This window comes from Euleptes europaea, chromosome 13 (assembly GCF_029931775.1).
Source record: "Euleptes europaea isolate rEulEur1 chromosome 13, rEulEur1.hap1, whole genome shotgun sequence".
Classification (NCBI taxonomy): domain Eukaryota; kingdom Metazoa; phylum Chordata; class Lepidosauria; order Squamata; family Sphaerodactylidae; genus Euleptes; species Euleptes europaea.
This window is the reverse complement of record NC_079324.1, coordinates 40,697,260-40,711,264: the sequence shown is the minus strand read 5'-3', so window position 1 is coordinate 40,711,264 and position 14,005 is coordinate 40,697,260. Positions and strand designations below refer to the sequence as shown.

Genomic DNA, 14,005 nt, shown 5'->3' with positions numbered 1-14,005 from the left:
GCAATGCGGATTCTATAACCTTAGGCAGATGATGAGAGGGAGGGCATCTTGGCCATCTTCTAGGCACGTAGTAGGGGTCAATGGGTGTTTCGGGAGGGTAGTAGTTGTGAATTTCCTGCATTGTGCAGGGGGTTGGACTAGATGACCCTGGTGGTCCCTTCCGATTCTATGAAAAGGCAGTGCCCTGCTCAAAGCATGGATGGGGTAGGATTTGAGCTGACTGGTCTTTCTCCACAGATTTATTGCCACAGTCTAGGACTCTGCGTGGCCACCACTATCTTATAAAACAAGTGAATGCACAGCCTGCAATTTAGGAAGAAGCAACTCCCTCAGGATTTGGGCAGTCTCAGCTTCAAAGGCCTAAACATACATTGCCAGTTTCTTTTTTACAGCTTTGAAATCTGTTAAGAGAGGATACCCTAAACACTCCACTCACTCCTTCGTCTCTCATCTTTCCACAGCACAAATTGCCGTCCTTATTTCTTATGTCAAGACCAAATTTTGTGCTCAGAAAATAGTGGGCCAGCCACCAATATATTCCACCAAAAGAACTAAGAGGTTGCGCTGATTAATATAGATGCTGCATCTACCCCACATGCCATCTCTTCCCTCTTTTCATACCATATTGTTGACGGTTATCAATCCACAGGGGGCTCTGATCCGGATAATCGGCTGGGACACTGAGCTGCAGCGGTGGAACATTCGGAAGGTTCTTGTCATCTGGAATCAAAGACATTTTGGCATTTCTTAAAAGAACTTTTCAAACATCTGAAAGCTACTTGTCAAGCAATGTAATTTAACCTCTGGATGTGGGGCACAACAGCTGACTGAACTATCATACAACCTGTTATAACCTCTCAGCTTTAACTAAGCACAGGCTTCTAGCCTGTACCAAACAATCTCTGCTTCAGTTGCAGGTGGTGTGGGATTTCTGACGGTGCACACCTGTGAGCCCAGAACAGTCCTTCCTTGTTGCTTACCTAGCTTGCATATGAGGTGGACTGTGCCATTATTGCTGCAGTGGGACGGATCCAGGTTTACCAAGAACTTGGGGTTCAGCCTAGCAACCTCTCCTTGTAATACATTTGGTATGGTTTGTCTTTCATCTTCTTCGTACTTTCGCTTCCGAGGGGAAGTTATTGGAGCCCTGTGGAGCATAAATGGAGGCTAATTAGTTTTATCTGCAAAAAAAAAGATACAAGGCATCTATTGACAAAGGTCTAACAAGAACAGCAAAACAAGTGCTATATAACATCTCAGGACCAGCCAAAATACAATAGAGGGTAGCTATGTTGGTCTGGCGCAATAAAGTACCTTGTGGCCCTTCAGACAGACATTAGCAGATTTATGATTACATCACTTTTTGTACACTACATCTGATGCCCACATCTAATGAAGACCAGGAAGCTTATGCCACCACACAAGCAATTATATCACCCAATTCAAAAGATCTATCTTCAGACTGGACTATGTCAACAACTTTAGAGAGGGCTATAGTACTCACTAGAACCCACCCGTGGGGCATTCCTTTAAACAGCCACATGGAGATTAAAACCTCTGATTGAATTAAAGCAATGTAGTAACCACTAAATCACAGTACTGCTTGATAACTGAATGTTCCCATACAACATTCAATGTTTGCAGGGAACAGCCCCGCACACTCTAAGAAAGATACTGAGGTTTGTTTGGTTATTCCAGGTTCAAAGTGATACCCTGTATTTCCCAGCCAATAATCAATCTATTAACTGAAACTTTTACTTAAAAATAATCTGATTGCTCTAGATCTGATTAAACACAACATTAAATTGATACACAGAACACTGGCATACCCCATATAAATCAATCCTATATAAGGTTACATGCCATTCTATTCTACCTAAGTTGACTTTTAGGAAGAAAATGTTATGTTTCAAAAGCTTCTTACCCAGAGCTTTGCAAAAAAAAAAAAAAAAAAGAGGTTACAGGGAGTGGCCATCTTATACAGAGGCTATTATACTGGCCAACATGTGACTTTTCTAAACCTTTTGATTCATGCTCTCTAAAGGCATGATGTAAGACACCGCTGAGCATCCCAAATAACAACTGTTGCAAACTCTGTTCCATTTGTTTTTGGATTTATTCTGGGCATAAAACCATTTATTTTTAAGCTATCTTTCAAGGATGAAAACTAAGTTAACTAGAACAGTGAACAAATGTACGTTTGCAGGTGTACACAAGAACATAAAAGCAAACTCTCAGGCCTACTGTGTTATCCTAAACAATGATATAAAAAACCCCTAACAGGACAGAAAGTCATGATACATACGTGATAGGTGGGCCATGGATAGCTGTCATAGCTGGCATGAAGGTCCGGTAGAGGGAATGATTGAATACAGGGGAACGAATATTTGCCAGCACTGCATCGAGCAGGGGTTGGCACAGGTACTGCTGTTTGGTGGGAGGCACTGTAGGGGGTGGGGGGGTAGGCTGAGAGAAAGACACTTTGAACACTTTATTTAGGAGGATGCAATCCTATCAATGCCACATTGTGTTGCTGTGTTTTTTAAATTGTGTATATTTCAGAGTGCCGGCACATGGAATCCATCAATTTCAGCTCACTAAGCTCAGGCAACTTCCCACAGCATCAGTAAGGGACTCCTCCCACTTCACCCATGTCAAATTTGGTTCAGACTGAATCAAGATGGTAAAAAGTGCATTGTCGTAGCTGGACTGGCTTCCTGCTCTGTTATCCCCTCTTATCCCTAGCTGCACCAGTTCACCTTTTCTGCTTGGCCTTGTGTAAATAGGCTTCTGCTTTCTAGGTTCTTTAGGTTTTAATGATGGACAACTCCTGCTCACCCACCCCCCAAACACATCCACATAACTATGGGCTCAGATAAAACCCTAGGAAAAGGCAGCCCCATGAACATGCTGCCAAAGCCCAAGGCCAGTGCTACTCTTGGCTTCTGCAATATAACAGGAAGTAAACTGCATGGCAGGAGAAACAACAGCATCAGTCTGACTCTTTAGCCCTGTCTCCCGCCCACAATGCTTACCACAGCCATGTCATTCTTGAGCTTCTCCAGAGCAATTTCACATTTTTGCAAAGTCTTCAGAGGACAGCTGTGAAGAAAGGAGGAAGACATTCTTACAGCCGGTGGACATTATTGGTCTGGTTAGGTGTGCAAATTCAAAAGGGAAAGCCATGCCCCTCATTCACAGAAAGTGACTAAAGCACGTGTGCAATCTACTAATAAATGGATCAATTGGCTGCCTGTGACAGTTCTTGGGAGAAACACTTCTATAGCAGCTGTCCAGCACACTCCCTCCCACCCCCTTGGAGCTGCTCCTGGAAGGCAGAAGAGGCCAGGAAGAATTAATTTTTCTTGAAGCTGTGGACACCACACATCCTGTTAACTTGCACACCGCTAACTTGTGGCACACTTTAATATGAAAGCACCGAACAAAGAGCCCAGAGAAACAGTCCAGCTACTCAGATAAATGACAGGAACTTATCTAGGGAGCCAGTTATGCTTAACTTTGTCACACGACCAGTGAAACTGGAACCCCAGAACAGCAAGCATAAGGCATGCTTGAGCCAGGTGCATCTCATACCTTTTCCTGCCAAGCAGGAAATGGATTCTGCTGATGGGAATTCCAGCAGATGAATGGGGCTAACTCAGGACTCTTCACATTCTGCTTATTACAATGAGGATTCTGAAAGGGATAAATCTGGAAGGAAGGGATCAAGCTTTTGGGTAGGGTGGAAGGGAAAAGTAGGAAAAAATGCTTACCGTTTGGAAGGATCAGTTAGAATATCCAGGAGGCTTTTCATCTTACTCAGGTCCTTCTTCCTGTCTAACTTAAAGCAAGAGACACCTCAGAAATGCAGCCATGCTAAACTGTCCTGTGAGCAAGAGCGACACACGGCTCAAAAGGGGCAGCCAGGTAAGTCCTTCCGCTTCCTTTTTGTTTTGATTTTGTCCTCCACAGGCCAGGACTAAAACTTTGCAAATTTCCAGTTTGCGCACATTCCCTTTTCCTCCTGCTGAGCTGCAGGCTTGGTTTTGTTTGTTTTGCGTTTCTTAAATATCTTATTTTTAAAAATGTGCACAACTTTTTTTATAATTCCATATACGTACCAAGAAATATAGAGAGCGTTTAGGACAGGAGGAAAAAAAAGATTACTGATGTGAAACTGCAAGCCTGCCAGGTTTAGAAAGATAGACAACCGGAAGGGCAACACATACCTTCATTCTTATCTATTTTGTTGATCATCCTCCGGAGAGGCTCAATGAACTTGGAGAGCTGCTTGAGTTTCTCCAGGTACTGCTGCTCCTCTGACTGGCTGGAGCTGGCTGGGCTCATGACCGAGTTGGGGTTGCCTTCAAAGCAGAAAGCGATGACAAGCTGAGTCCAAGGTTGTCAAGAAAATGGGAAAGGCCTGCCCCAAGCCTCCCCCGCCCCTCATACATGGTCTGGCCTAATCTAATCTCCTGCATTCACACGTTCTCCCCATCTTTCCTGCTGCCACCCCTGAAGTTTCAATCTTACAAATCTGGCTGGCCAAAGAGGGGAGGGGGGAGGCTGCTGGAAGAGCCCAGGGGAGATTTCTTACATTCCTAACCGTTTCACTATAAGGGAAAAGGCCTCTCCCCCCAGCTCGGTAGGCCTATCCTGGGATATATGTTTCCACATGGTAGAAGGGATCAGGGAAAGTGAGCATCACCATCTACCTACTAGGTACAAGCATAATGTTTACCCATTCCATCAAACCTGGAATTAAAAAGGCTCCTTTCATTGAGCCATGTTAATGGAAAAGTTCATTATGGACAAAGACCTAATTAAGGAGGGAGAGGAGAGCCCCCTCTTGGACTGCTCATTCCAATTCTACACAAATTACCTGGTGTATTGAGTGGAGAAGGGACACTGAAGTTTTGTGGCGTTCGTGCAGCTGCTGGACTCTGGGAAGGCTGTGGAGATGGACTGGGAAGAAAGCTGCTGGGAGATGGGGCTGGACCGGAGCTGAAAGAGGAGGAAGACGTTGCACTGGAGTGAGCAGAGGCAGCAATTTACCCTTGAAGAAGAGAAAAACCTGACCACCTAGAGTCAGCATCCTCTCACTCCCCGTCTCACCTGACATTGGAGTTGGGCTGGGAAGTCAGCTGCCCTGGCTGGGGAGAGGGCTGTGGCTGAGGTGGTGGAAGCATTGGCTGGGATGTCTGGGCTTGCTGGACTGGTGAAGGAGAGGACATCATGGTGATGCTACTTTGGCTGACCTGGAACAAAAGGACTCATAACTGTCGGCAAGAGAGCCTTTCCCAAGCAGGCTGCAGTTAGGGTAACAACAGACCTTCAGCTAATTGCTCAGAATTGGTTGCAGAGGCTGTCTCTCTAACAGTGGATATACTGGCAAATCCCTTAAAAGCACCAGCCTGTACTAGAGCAAACACCTCTAAAACTACCAGTCAGAGCGTCAAAGCAAGAATAACCCTTTTAGCCTCCAGATCTCTTCATCTGATGCAACAAAACCACATTCCTCAATGGGGCATGCTCATAGCACATGCTGAACCAAATGGCTGAGATGATCATCTGGGAGGTAGAACATATCTTTTGCATATGTAAAGATCTCAGATTTGATCCCCAGCTCCTCCAGTTATATTCAGCAACCAGTGTGCAGAAATAACATGCTCCTGACTGTAGTAGACAATAAGTACCACCACAGTTTACAACTTTGCCCTCAATGTTCGCTGTTCACCAGGTCTAACAAGATTAGCATTAGACGATCAAACCACACTAAGCCTCCAAGTCTTTAGTGGGAGTCCCTTCCCATACCACAGAGAAGCACTCTAAAACTCAGCTGAAGAAGCCCAGTAAATCCTGATCTTCCCACCCTTAAATCAGGCCATCTGTGTGTCCAGTAAGGGGGTTATGACAAACTGTCGCAAGACATGTTGAAATCGAAGAGACTTGCTTACTTTGAGAAGTACCTTTAAGTTGCTTCTGCCTTGGATTTACAAAACTGACAAATTTGGAGTCTGAAATACTGTTCAAGAATAATCAGGGGCTCTTTCTTCTTTGTTCACTCTCAAGATAATTGACTGTGGCAATATTTCAAGAGGGATAGCTGTGTTTGTTTCAGCAAAACAAACTGGAGTAGCACTTTAAAAACAAGCTTTTATTTTAGCATAAACTTTTGTCTGTCAAACAGCCATAAAATGGAGCTAATATAGGGTGAGATGTAATTATGTAAGATTCAAGTACAATCAAGGGAAGTACAGAGACCATCAACAATAGCAGTAATTGGCAATCTTCCTGTTTTTGCTAAGCTAGTTAATATGTGCAACGGCTGAGGAATCACAAATCTTTAGGTGCTTGGGAGATGATATAACATTTCTTAATGTGTTCTAATTATTTAATATTGAATTATTTTTTTCCACTGGTGTACTACTTCCAAGTTCTTTTGATGAACAATGGTGGCGTTTAGATCAGTGTCGGCGTTTCCCTGGAGACCAAAATATTCTCCCACTCCTTCCTGAATACTGCCATTTTTAATGTGAGGGTTATGTCCTTTCTTTGCATAGGGACTGAGCTGTCTGTCATATGTAAAAAGCAAAAGGACATTGCTGATGATGGTGTATATCACTTAGGAGGATGAATAAATAGGTGAGCCCTTGATGATCTAGCTGGTGTAGGTCATGTAATAGCATCTCACCCTGTATTTCATGGCCCTTTAACTCTGCTGTTTAAGAAGAAATCTTCATCTTCTACCTAGTGACTGATGTCCCCCTACATGCATCTAACAAGGTGGGCTCCAGTAGATGAAATTTATGCTAGAATAAAAAAATGTCTTTAAAGTGTTACAAGACTCTTAACTATTGCAAGTTAACCAAGCTTTCTTTTGTCTGTTTCACCTGATTTTAAAACTCTCCTTTTAATATAAGCTATCTTTAGCAGTAAGGGATGTGTCCCCCAACTATGTTTACATGAAAGCAGAAGTTTTAATTGGTAAAAGGAGAAAAGAACATTTACATGAAGTAATATCCATATTGTCTATCTCCACAAATGAGAAGACCTTTTGAACGTGTTTAAGGCATTCCTCTGTTCCAGTCTACAGGAGCTGAGGAACATAGTCCTTCCCAACTTATAGAAAGCCCAAAAGCTGGCAACCTTCTAATTAAATACACTGCAAGGGCCCACCAGTTACACAACTACTGAGCTGTTGCCACACTTCCCAAGTCAAACTGTCTTGCGGGATGGAAGGCCACTTGTCCAACCCAGGCTGGACCTTTTGCGGAACAGAACTCTGTTAGTTCTTGTAGGTTATCCGGGCTGTGTAACTGTGGTCTTGGTATTTTCTTTCCTGATGTTTTGCCTGCAGCTGTGGCAGGCATCTTCAGAGGAGTAACACTGAAGGACAGTGTCTCTCCAGTGTCCTTCAGTGTTACTCCTCTGAAGATGCCTGCCACAGCTGCGGGCGAAACGTCAGGAAAGAAAATACCAAGACCACGGTTACACAGCCCAGATAACCTACAAGAACCAATGAACTCTGACCGTGAAAGCCTTCGACAATATTTAGAACTCTGTTAATTCAAGGGTGCCAGGACTGGGCTTTGCTATTGTAGTACAATTATCACGAACAAGGGAGTGGTTGTTCTCTTTTTAGGTCCAGATGATGGAGTGCAACCTGGGACCACAAGTGTTCATGAATGACCTGGGTGTGTGTATGAATTCTTTCAAACATCCAGAACTGGTTGCAGTTGGCAAGGCAACATCAGCAACTGCACTGATATAGCAAGACTGTTCTTAGATGATGCTCATCTACTTCCAATGTTTCCGGTTTGATCCAGTAGATGCCATGGTAGGCAAGCTGTATTTGGGGGGAAATCTCAGCTCAGCTATGGCCTGAGAGCTGCTTCTAACATCTATAGCTATCTTTCTCAGGTTAACATAAAGAGATTTTGCTACCTTTTCACTCTGTTCCATGAAGCATTTCCTTTGCAGATCCTTTTTACCAAACCAAAAAGATCTAATGAGATGGTTTTGCATCTCCTTCTTTGGGGCTAATGATTGCAGTTGTGACTGCATCCCGTTTCATTAGCAAAGACCTAGATTCCCAATGCCAGTTAAACCACACATTCACTTGCTGACCTTTGTCAAACTACCAACTTTAGCCTCAGTTCTCCCACTGTAAAAACTGAAACAGCCACCTACCTCATATGTGCCCAGCAAGGTCAAAGCAGTAAAGACTGTAAAAAGCTCATCCTCAAGAGGAGAGAAACTACTCGATGACATTAGCTAAGCTTGTGAGCCCCTGATGATGCAGCTTGGTTCACTGCAAGGCATGTGACCAGTGCAGGGTTTGTCCTGGCTTTTCTTAGGCTGATGCTAACCAAGTCCCATAATGTACATCAGGCAATTCCTAACAGTGTGTAACCAGACCATTTTGGAACAAAAGAAGCACAACAGGCTTAAGGAAACTCCATCTCCAGAACAAAGGTAGGAACCAACAGATTGGTCTCCACTAAAGGCAAGAGGTTTAGCAGCTTCAAGCGTGAGGATGTTAGGGCATTCTGAACAATGTGTCACATAATACTTGCTCCTCCCAGGATTTCTTACACTGGTTATATGATGTCGCCAATGCTAAATGTAGATAGATGCTGGAGACCTGGGTGAAAATCCATGAACCCTTTTGACTATTGATCTTAGGCAGTCAGTCCTCTCACAACCTAATGCTCATATTCAAATCCATAACAAATACTCTGTCATGCAAGAATAACTGGTTCTGATTGACTGTGCAGCAAAAGAACTAAAAATGAACAAAAGTTAGTTCTTTATTGTAACCACAAAGGTATGACAAGAGGAAATCTTGAGCTGAAGTAGCCTGTAGTTAGTTCCAACTGTCTTTAGAATCAGCAATTTGAAGTATGTGACTGTTCCATAGATGTAATTGTTGAGGTCCTCTTTTGACCTCCTGAGTCCACCAGAAGACCCTTAAAATGAAACAAGGGTACTCTACTTGATCCAGACCTGGAAAGACTTGCTTTAGGGGTACAGAAGGATAACATGGACGGGAATCTCTGCACGTTGGAACAGACTAGACTAGAACAGACTTGGCTGCAGCTGGGCTTAGCAAGCAGGTAGATGCATCACTGAACTTCTCAGGTAAAAGACTGGAGGTGAGGGAGGAGAAAGAGAAGTAGTTGTAATGTACAGTTGGGCATAGCATGTGGGAGACAGACAGCAACAGGGATACCAACTTAAACGTCATGGGAGGGCCAGGAATCCATCTTCTAATGGCAGTGTCAACAGCTGTTGGCACTGAATACACACCTTTCAAGAGACTCTGTAGCCACCCCACCCCTCAGAGGTTACTTCCATGTAAGGCACACATCAGTGGCCAAATCAGCAGCTTACATGGAGTCCATTCATGTGAGCTGAGAACTTGTTCAGTACCTCTTCTGCTAAGAAGGGGGTTGTGCCTGAAGTTCCATGTTTCCAGAAGCTGATCTGAGGGTATTGCAAGAGTTCCCTGTCATATATTACAAAGCTGCATGACTGGGCTGCTATTACAAGCTGCTAAAATGCGCACATCAGCAGTTGATTTTAACCTACGATTCAACCCTTGGATAGTGCAGATGGCTGGCACAACCTCAGTAAACCCTCGCGCAATCCCCAACTGCAATGTTTGTCGGCTTCAGTAAATACCTGAGGCATTTGCTGTCCACCCAAAGGAATGGTGCTTGGAGGCGTGGCAGATACAGCGGTGGTAGGCGGGAACCGTGGTCTTATTTGCATCCCACCTCGGGCGGTGATCATCTTGGGAGGACAGAGGGACAGACAAAAGTAATCGCAAAACGAGAAATGCAGCACACTGGCAGGATGAGAAGCACATGCAGCCTCCGAGGAGGTGAAAGCCAGGCAAACTAGTCTCAGGACGCCAACCCTGGCATAAACCTGCTCTGGAGAGACTCCTTCTCTGGCTTTGCAAGGCAAGGCCATCTACCTACCCAATGGGCTGATAGCTAGAATCCAATGGAAGAAAAGGGACCCGGTTTTGAAGTGGCTGAGTGTTGGGACCACCAACTGGCTCAAACATTTGGTGTGATTTGAGTGTTGGCTGCCAAGGAGCTATACTGGATGCCAACTTGGGATGTATGGCTTTTACTCAGGGGGCACCTTCCCCTACCCAACCACATGGTCCTAGCCTGTGTTGGGTCCTATCGAAGGCACAGGCTGGGTCCATTTTTCTCCAAAGGCCATGTGTCACAAACACCACCACCACCCCTGCACCCAGACTCACACACACTGCGGTCTGATGTTAAGTGTAGGCCCCAGTGCGGCACATGGACACCAGAGTGGCTGAGCCACCAGCTAAGCAGCCTGACATTTCTGAGAGCCACTCCCATCCTCCCGTCTCTTTCTGACCCTTAAAATCCTTAGACTAGCCCAGCCATTTGTGGGAATGACGACAGATGCCCTTATTTAGTGTTCCATGTCAATGGATTGAGTCAGCCATAGCAACATGTCTCAGGGGAGAGTCAAAGAGTTCGAAGTTGCTAACAACAACAAAAAAAGTTAGAACACGCATTGAGACAGAGAAAAGGAAAGCCACAACTTAAAGAAAGAGCATCAAAATAAGCGCAGCTGTTAGTTCATGAGAGCACAATGATGCTTCCCCTCCTGGCCTGGGGCAGTGAGGGATGGTCCAAGACAGGATTTCAAAAGGGAAAAATGAATGACTGGATTTCAGAAACAAACAGCATGCATGTTAACTATAGCACGCACTCAACATGCGAGAGCCACCACAAAATGCACAATATGCATACACAGCTTCGGGTTCCAAGCGGATATGGATAATGTTACAGGGCGTGTAGGGACGAGAGGTGCCATCAGAAGCAAAATGTGGTGCAGCAGCAACACAGCCTTGAAGGGAAATGGGGAGGGGGCACCACTGGCAGGACATGTGCCCCTCCAGACAAAGCCACATGGATGCCAGCATGTGCACAGAACTTCAAGAATGCAAGCGGACCACCTTGGGCCTGTGCCTCTTGCCACACCACACCAAAGGGAAGCCAGCCTGCTGGAGCCCCTTCCTCCAACGGCAAGTGAACCAGAAGCACATTCAACTCCTTGGAAGGGCTCTCGACGGAGTAACTGCGGCTCAGCGCTTTCGTGTTCTGAAGCCGTGTCTCAGCAGGGAAGCAACAGGCGCCCTGAAGGCAGCAGGAGGCAGTGTTGCTTCCAACACTGGTTCAGGTCTGCCAAGAATCCCCTCCAAACAGAACCATCGCCTGCTCCATTACTGTGGGGAGGTTTAGGGGAAAGGGGTTTGAGGGAGACTGCTTGGCAGACACTGAGAATGGAAGGCCCTGGGAACATCTGTTCAAGCAGAGAAAGATATAAGGGACAGCCTGGATCTCCCCCGCACCACCAGGGCAGCAGCCGGAGTCACTAGAGACCTCAGTGGACTGTACAGCCCATTGCCTAGTAAAAGCACCACAGAAGTGAGTGATCAACAACAACATTGTTACAACAGCAGCTTTGATAAAGTTTGGTGGTTCGTACCTCCCCTCCATCTGCCCCAGCAACCTCCAAACTGGGGAGCAGGGCAGCCAAGAGTCCAAGCGGAAGGTCAGCCAGCCGGCATGCCAACGATGCCTTGGCTGCCTTTCAAAGGCCCACCACGGCATTGCCAGGAAGACCCCCTGAACTGCTGTAAGGTGAGGCAGGGGGTGCTTTTTTTTTTGGAAAGCAAAAAGTAATGCTAGTTATTCAGGAGAAAGGAGTCACCCCAGAAAGGAGCAGCCACATCCTGGTTTCGCAGAGCATGAATAATCAAGGTAGCTTCTGAAGAAGCTACAAGATGTTTCATAGGGAACTACTATTTGTTTGGAATGAGGGATAGAAAACACACAAAGGCTTCTTCCCCAGGACAAAAACGTAAAAATGCACAGTTCAAAGAACATGTGTGTTTTTACTCCCACTAAGTTGCTAAAAACTGGTCCATTTATAAAAATGTTACCACCTACATATCTTGTAAAAAGAATATGCAAGTAACCAACCCAGATTCCAGAGGTTTAGCTGGCAACTATTGTCTCTCTAGGGATTCCCTTTTTGAGATAGATTGCATCTCGTATGCTGGCTTGAAAGCCCAGTCCCCTACATTAGCCAAGCAACACCTTCCACAAGTAACTCATCTAACTTTTCTAACGAGGGCTTGACTGTCCCTTTTGAGTGGTTGGAGCCTGTCCCAATAAAATTATAAGTGCCAGCCAAGGAGGGGCCCTTCTTAATTGCCAGAAATTAATTGCCCACTCTGGGCCACATCAGCCCCTCCACTTGCCTGACCTCCAAACAACAGATTGGGCTTAAATATTTACAGAGCAAAACCTAGAACTCGAGCTGAATCTAAAGAAGGAAAAGGTGTCTGGTGACAGGAGCCCTGATTCTTGAAAGCTCATACCCCGAAAAACTTGCTGGTCTCTAAGGCGCTACCGTACTCAAATCGAGCTTTTCTACAGAAGGAAAAGGAGACTGCCAATGCACCAGTGAATTCCAATAGTTGTGTCTTCCATAATACCAGGTGCCATGCAACAGCTGTTCAAATAGAAAATGGTGATCTTGTAGTTTTTGGAACAAAGGAACAGAAACCCAGAAAGTAACAGAGTAGGCCTTGCCACCATGTGTGTGTGCATGGGGGGGGGTGGGGGAGTTTCAACTACATCTGCCTTATATACTTGTAGGCAAGAAACTAAAGCTTCCCACCACCCTGTCCAGTGTTCTGTACCATCCCATTTCTGCAAGCCAGTTATTTTGTCTCTCTGGCCACTCACACTCTGTGCAAGCAAGAGGGAGCCACCAAATCTGCTGGTAAGACTTGCTAGGCTCTTCTCACCCCAGACTAGCTCATCTCCTCCTCCAAATGGAAGCTCCATAAGTAGATAGTTGGTTCTCTGTGCTGCTTTTCAGCAGCTATCTAGAGTTGTGGAATGGAAAAGGGAGGCTTTCAGGTCTACAGAGGGGAAGAGGGCTAGAGCCGACACATCCTGTCTCAGGCTGAAAAGGCCCAGAAACTAAGCAGAGAGCAGAAGGCATTTCAAGTGGTGCCCTGCATCCTCCTTTTCCTGCCATCACAGCTGAGAGTTCATGAGTTCCATCCTCGCTGTGCTCACCTTCCTCACCACTCCTCACATGACACACTGTCTCCCTTTTGTTGCTACCCAGACACATCCTTTTTTACACCACTGCTGGCAGACTTCCAGAGCACTGCCAGCAGCAAAGGGTCTGCCCAGCTGCTGGTTTTGTGGCATTTTGGAATCTTGTGGGAATAAGTTGCCTTTAAAACACTTGCACTGAAGTGTGCAGGTGAGTGGGAAAATGTCTGTCACTCACAAGCATTTCTGGTACAACAGTTGGGAAACTTGCTCCCTTTCTACGTTCATGTCACACCAACAGGTGAAGCCTGCCACCAGCAGCAAACTAAAACAAATGACAAGGTTTTGGTTGGCTCACAGATGTTTCGAGAGAGAAAAGAATTGCTGCCTGCAGTATAGGCCACTTCGGGCCAAGCTGTGCCACCAAAATGGTTGCCACGGCTTTGCACTGCTTCACAGCCATTACTAATCTTGCCACCAGTTGCACAATCCACGGAGGGAAAAATCACTATGTCAACCAGGTTGTTGGGAATAGCAAAGAACAGCTGGAGATTTAAACCCAAGGCCTCTGCCCCTCCCATCCTGGTATCCCCATGTAGAATCAGATCTCAGGCCATTCTTCATGTGGTCCTGGAACTGCAAACTTTTCCAGAAGCAAGAAACTTCCTTCTCATCCAAACAAGGCAGCTTCTTAGAGATCACAGCATTTAGAACAACGGACAGACAGTCCATAAAGGGACATCAAGCCCAAGGTTCCTGCAGGGAAAATGCACTGTATTTGCATAAGAGGAAAAGGAAGTAAAACAGTTAGCCTTCAAATGCTCCAGAAGCAACCAGAAATCCCCAGGAGTTCCATCAGCAGCCTGGCT

General features: G+C 45.6%; 1 protein-coding gene across 1 annotated transcript in view; it reads right to left on the bottom strand.

Annotated features, from left to right (window-relative positions):
• Nucleotides 1-14,005, bottom strand: part of MED15 (mediator complex subunit 15) — a 37,576-nt gene that overhangs the window by 739 nt on the left and 22,832 nt on the right. Inside the window, exons 9-17 of the mRNA XM_056859839.1 lie at nt 9,688-9,798; nt 5,116-5,258; nt 4,883-5,004; nt 4,230-4,364; nt 3,774-3,837; nt 3,036-3,102; nt 2,306-2,466; nt 981-1,147; nt 622-720 (exon numbers count right to left, since the gene is read on the bottom strand). Coding sequence (XP_056715817.1) covers nt 622-720; nt 981-1,147; nt 2,306-2,466; nt 3,036-3,102; nt 3,774-3,837; nt 4,230-4,364; nt 4,883-5,004; nt 5,116-5,258; nt 9,688-9,798 — 1,069 coding nt within the window. The remainder of the gene's footprint in view (nt 1-621; nt 721-980; nt 1,148-2,305; nt 2,467-3,035; nt 3,103-3,773; nt 3,838-4,229; nt 4,365-4,882; nt 5,005-5,115; nt 5,259-9,687; nt 9,799-14,005) is intronic.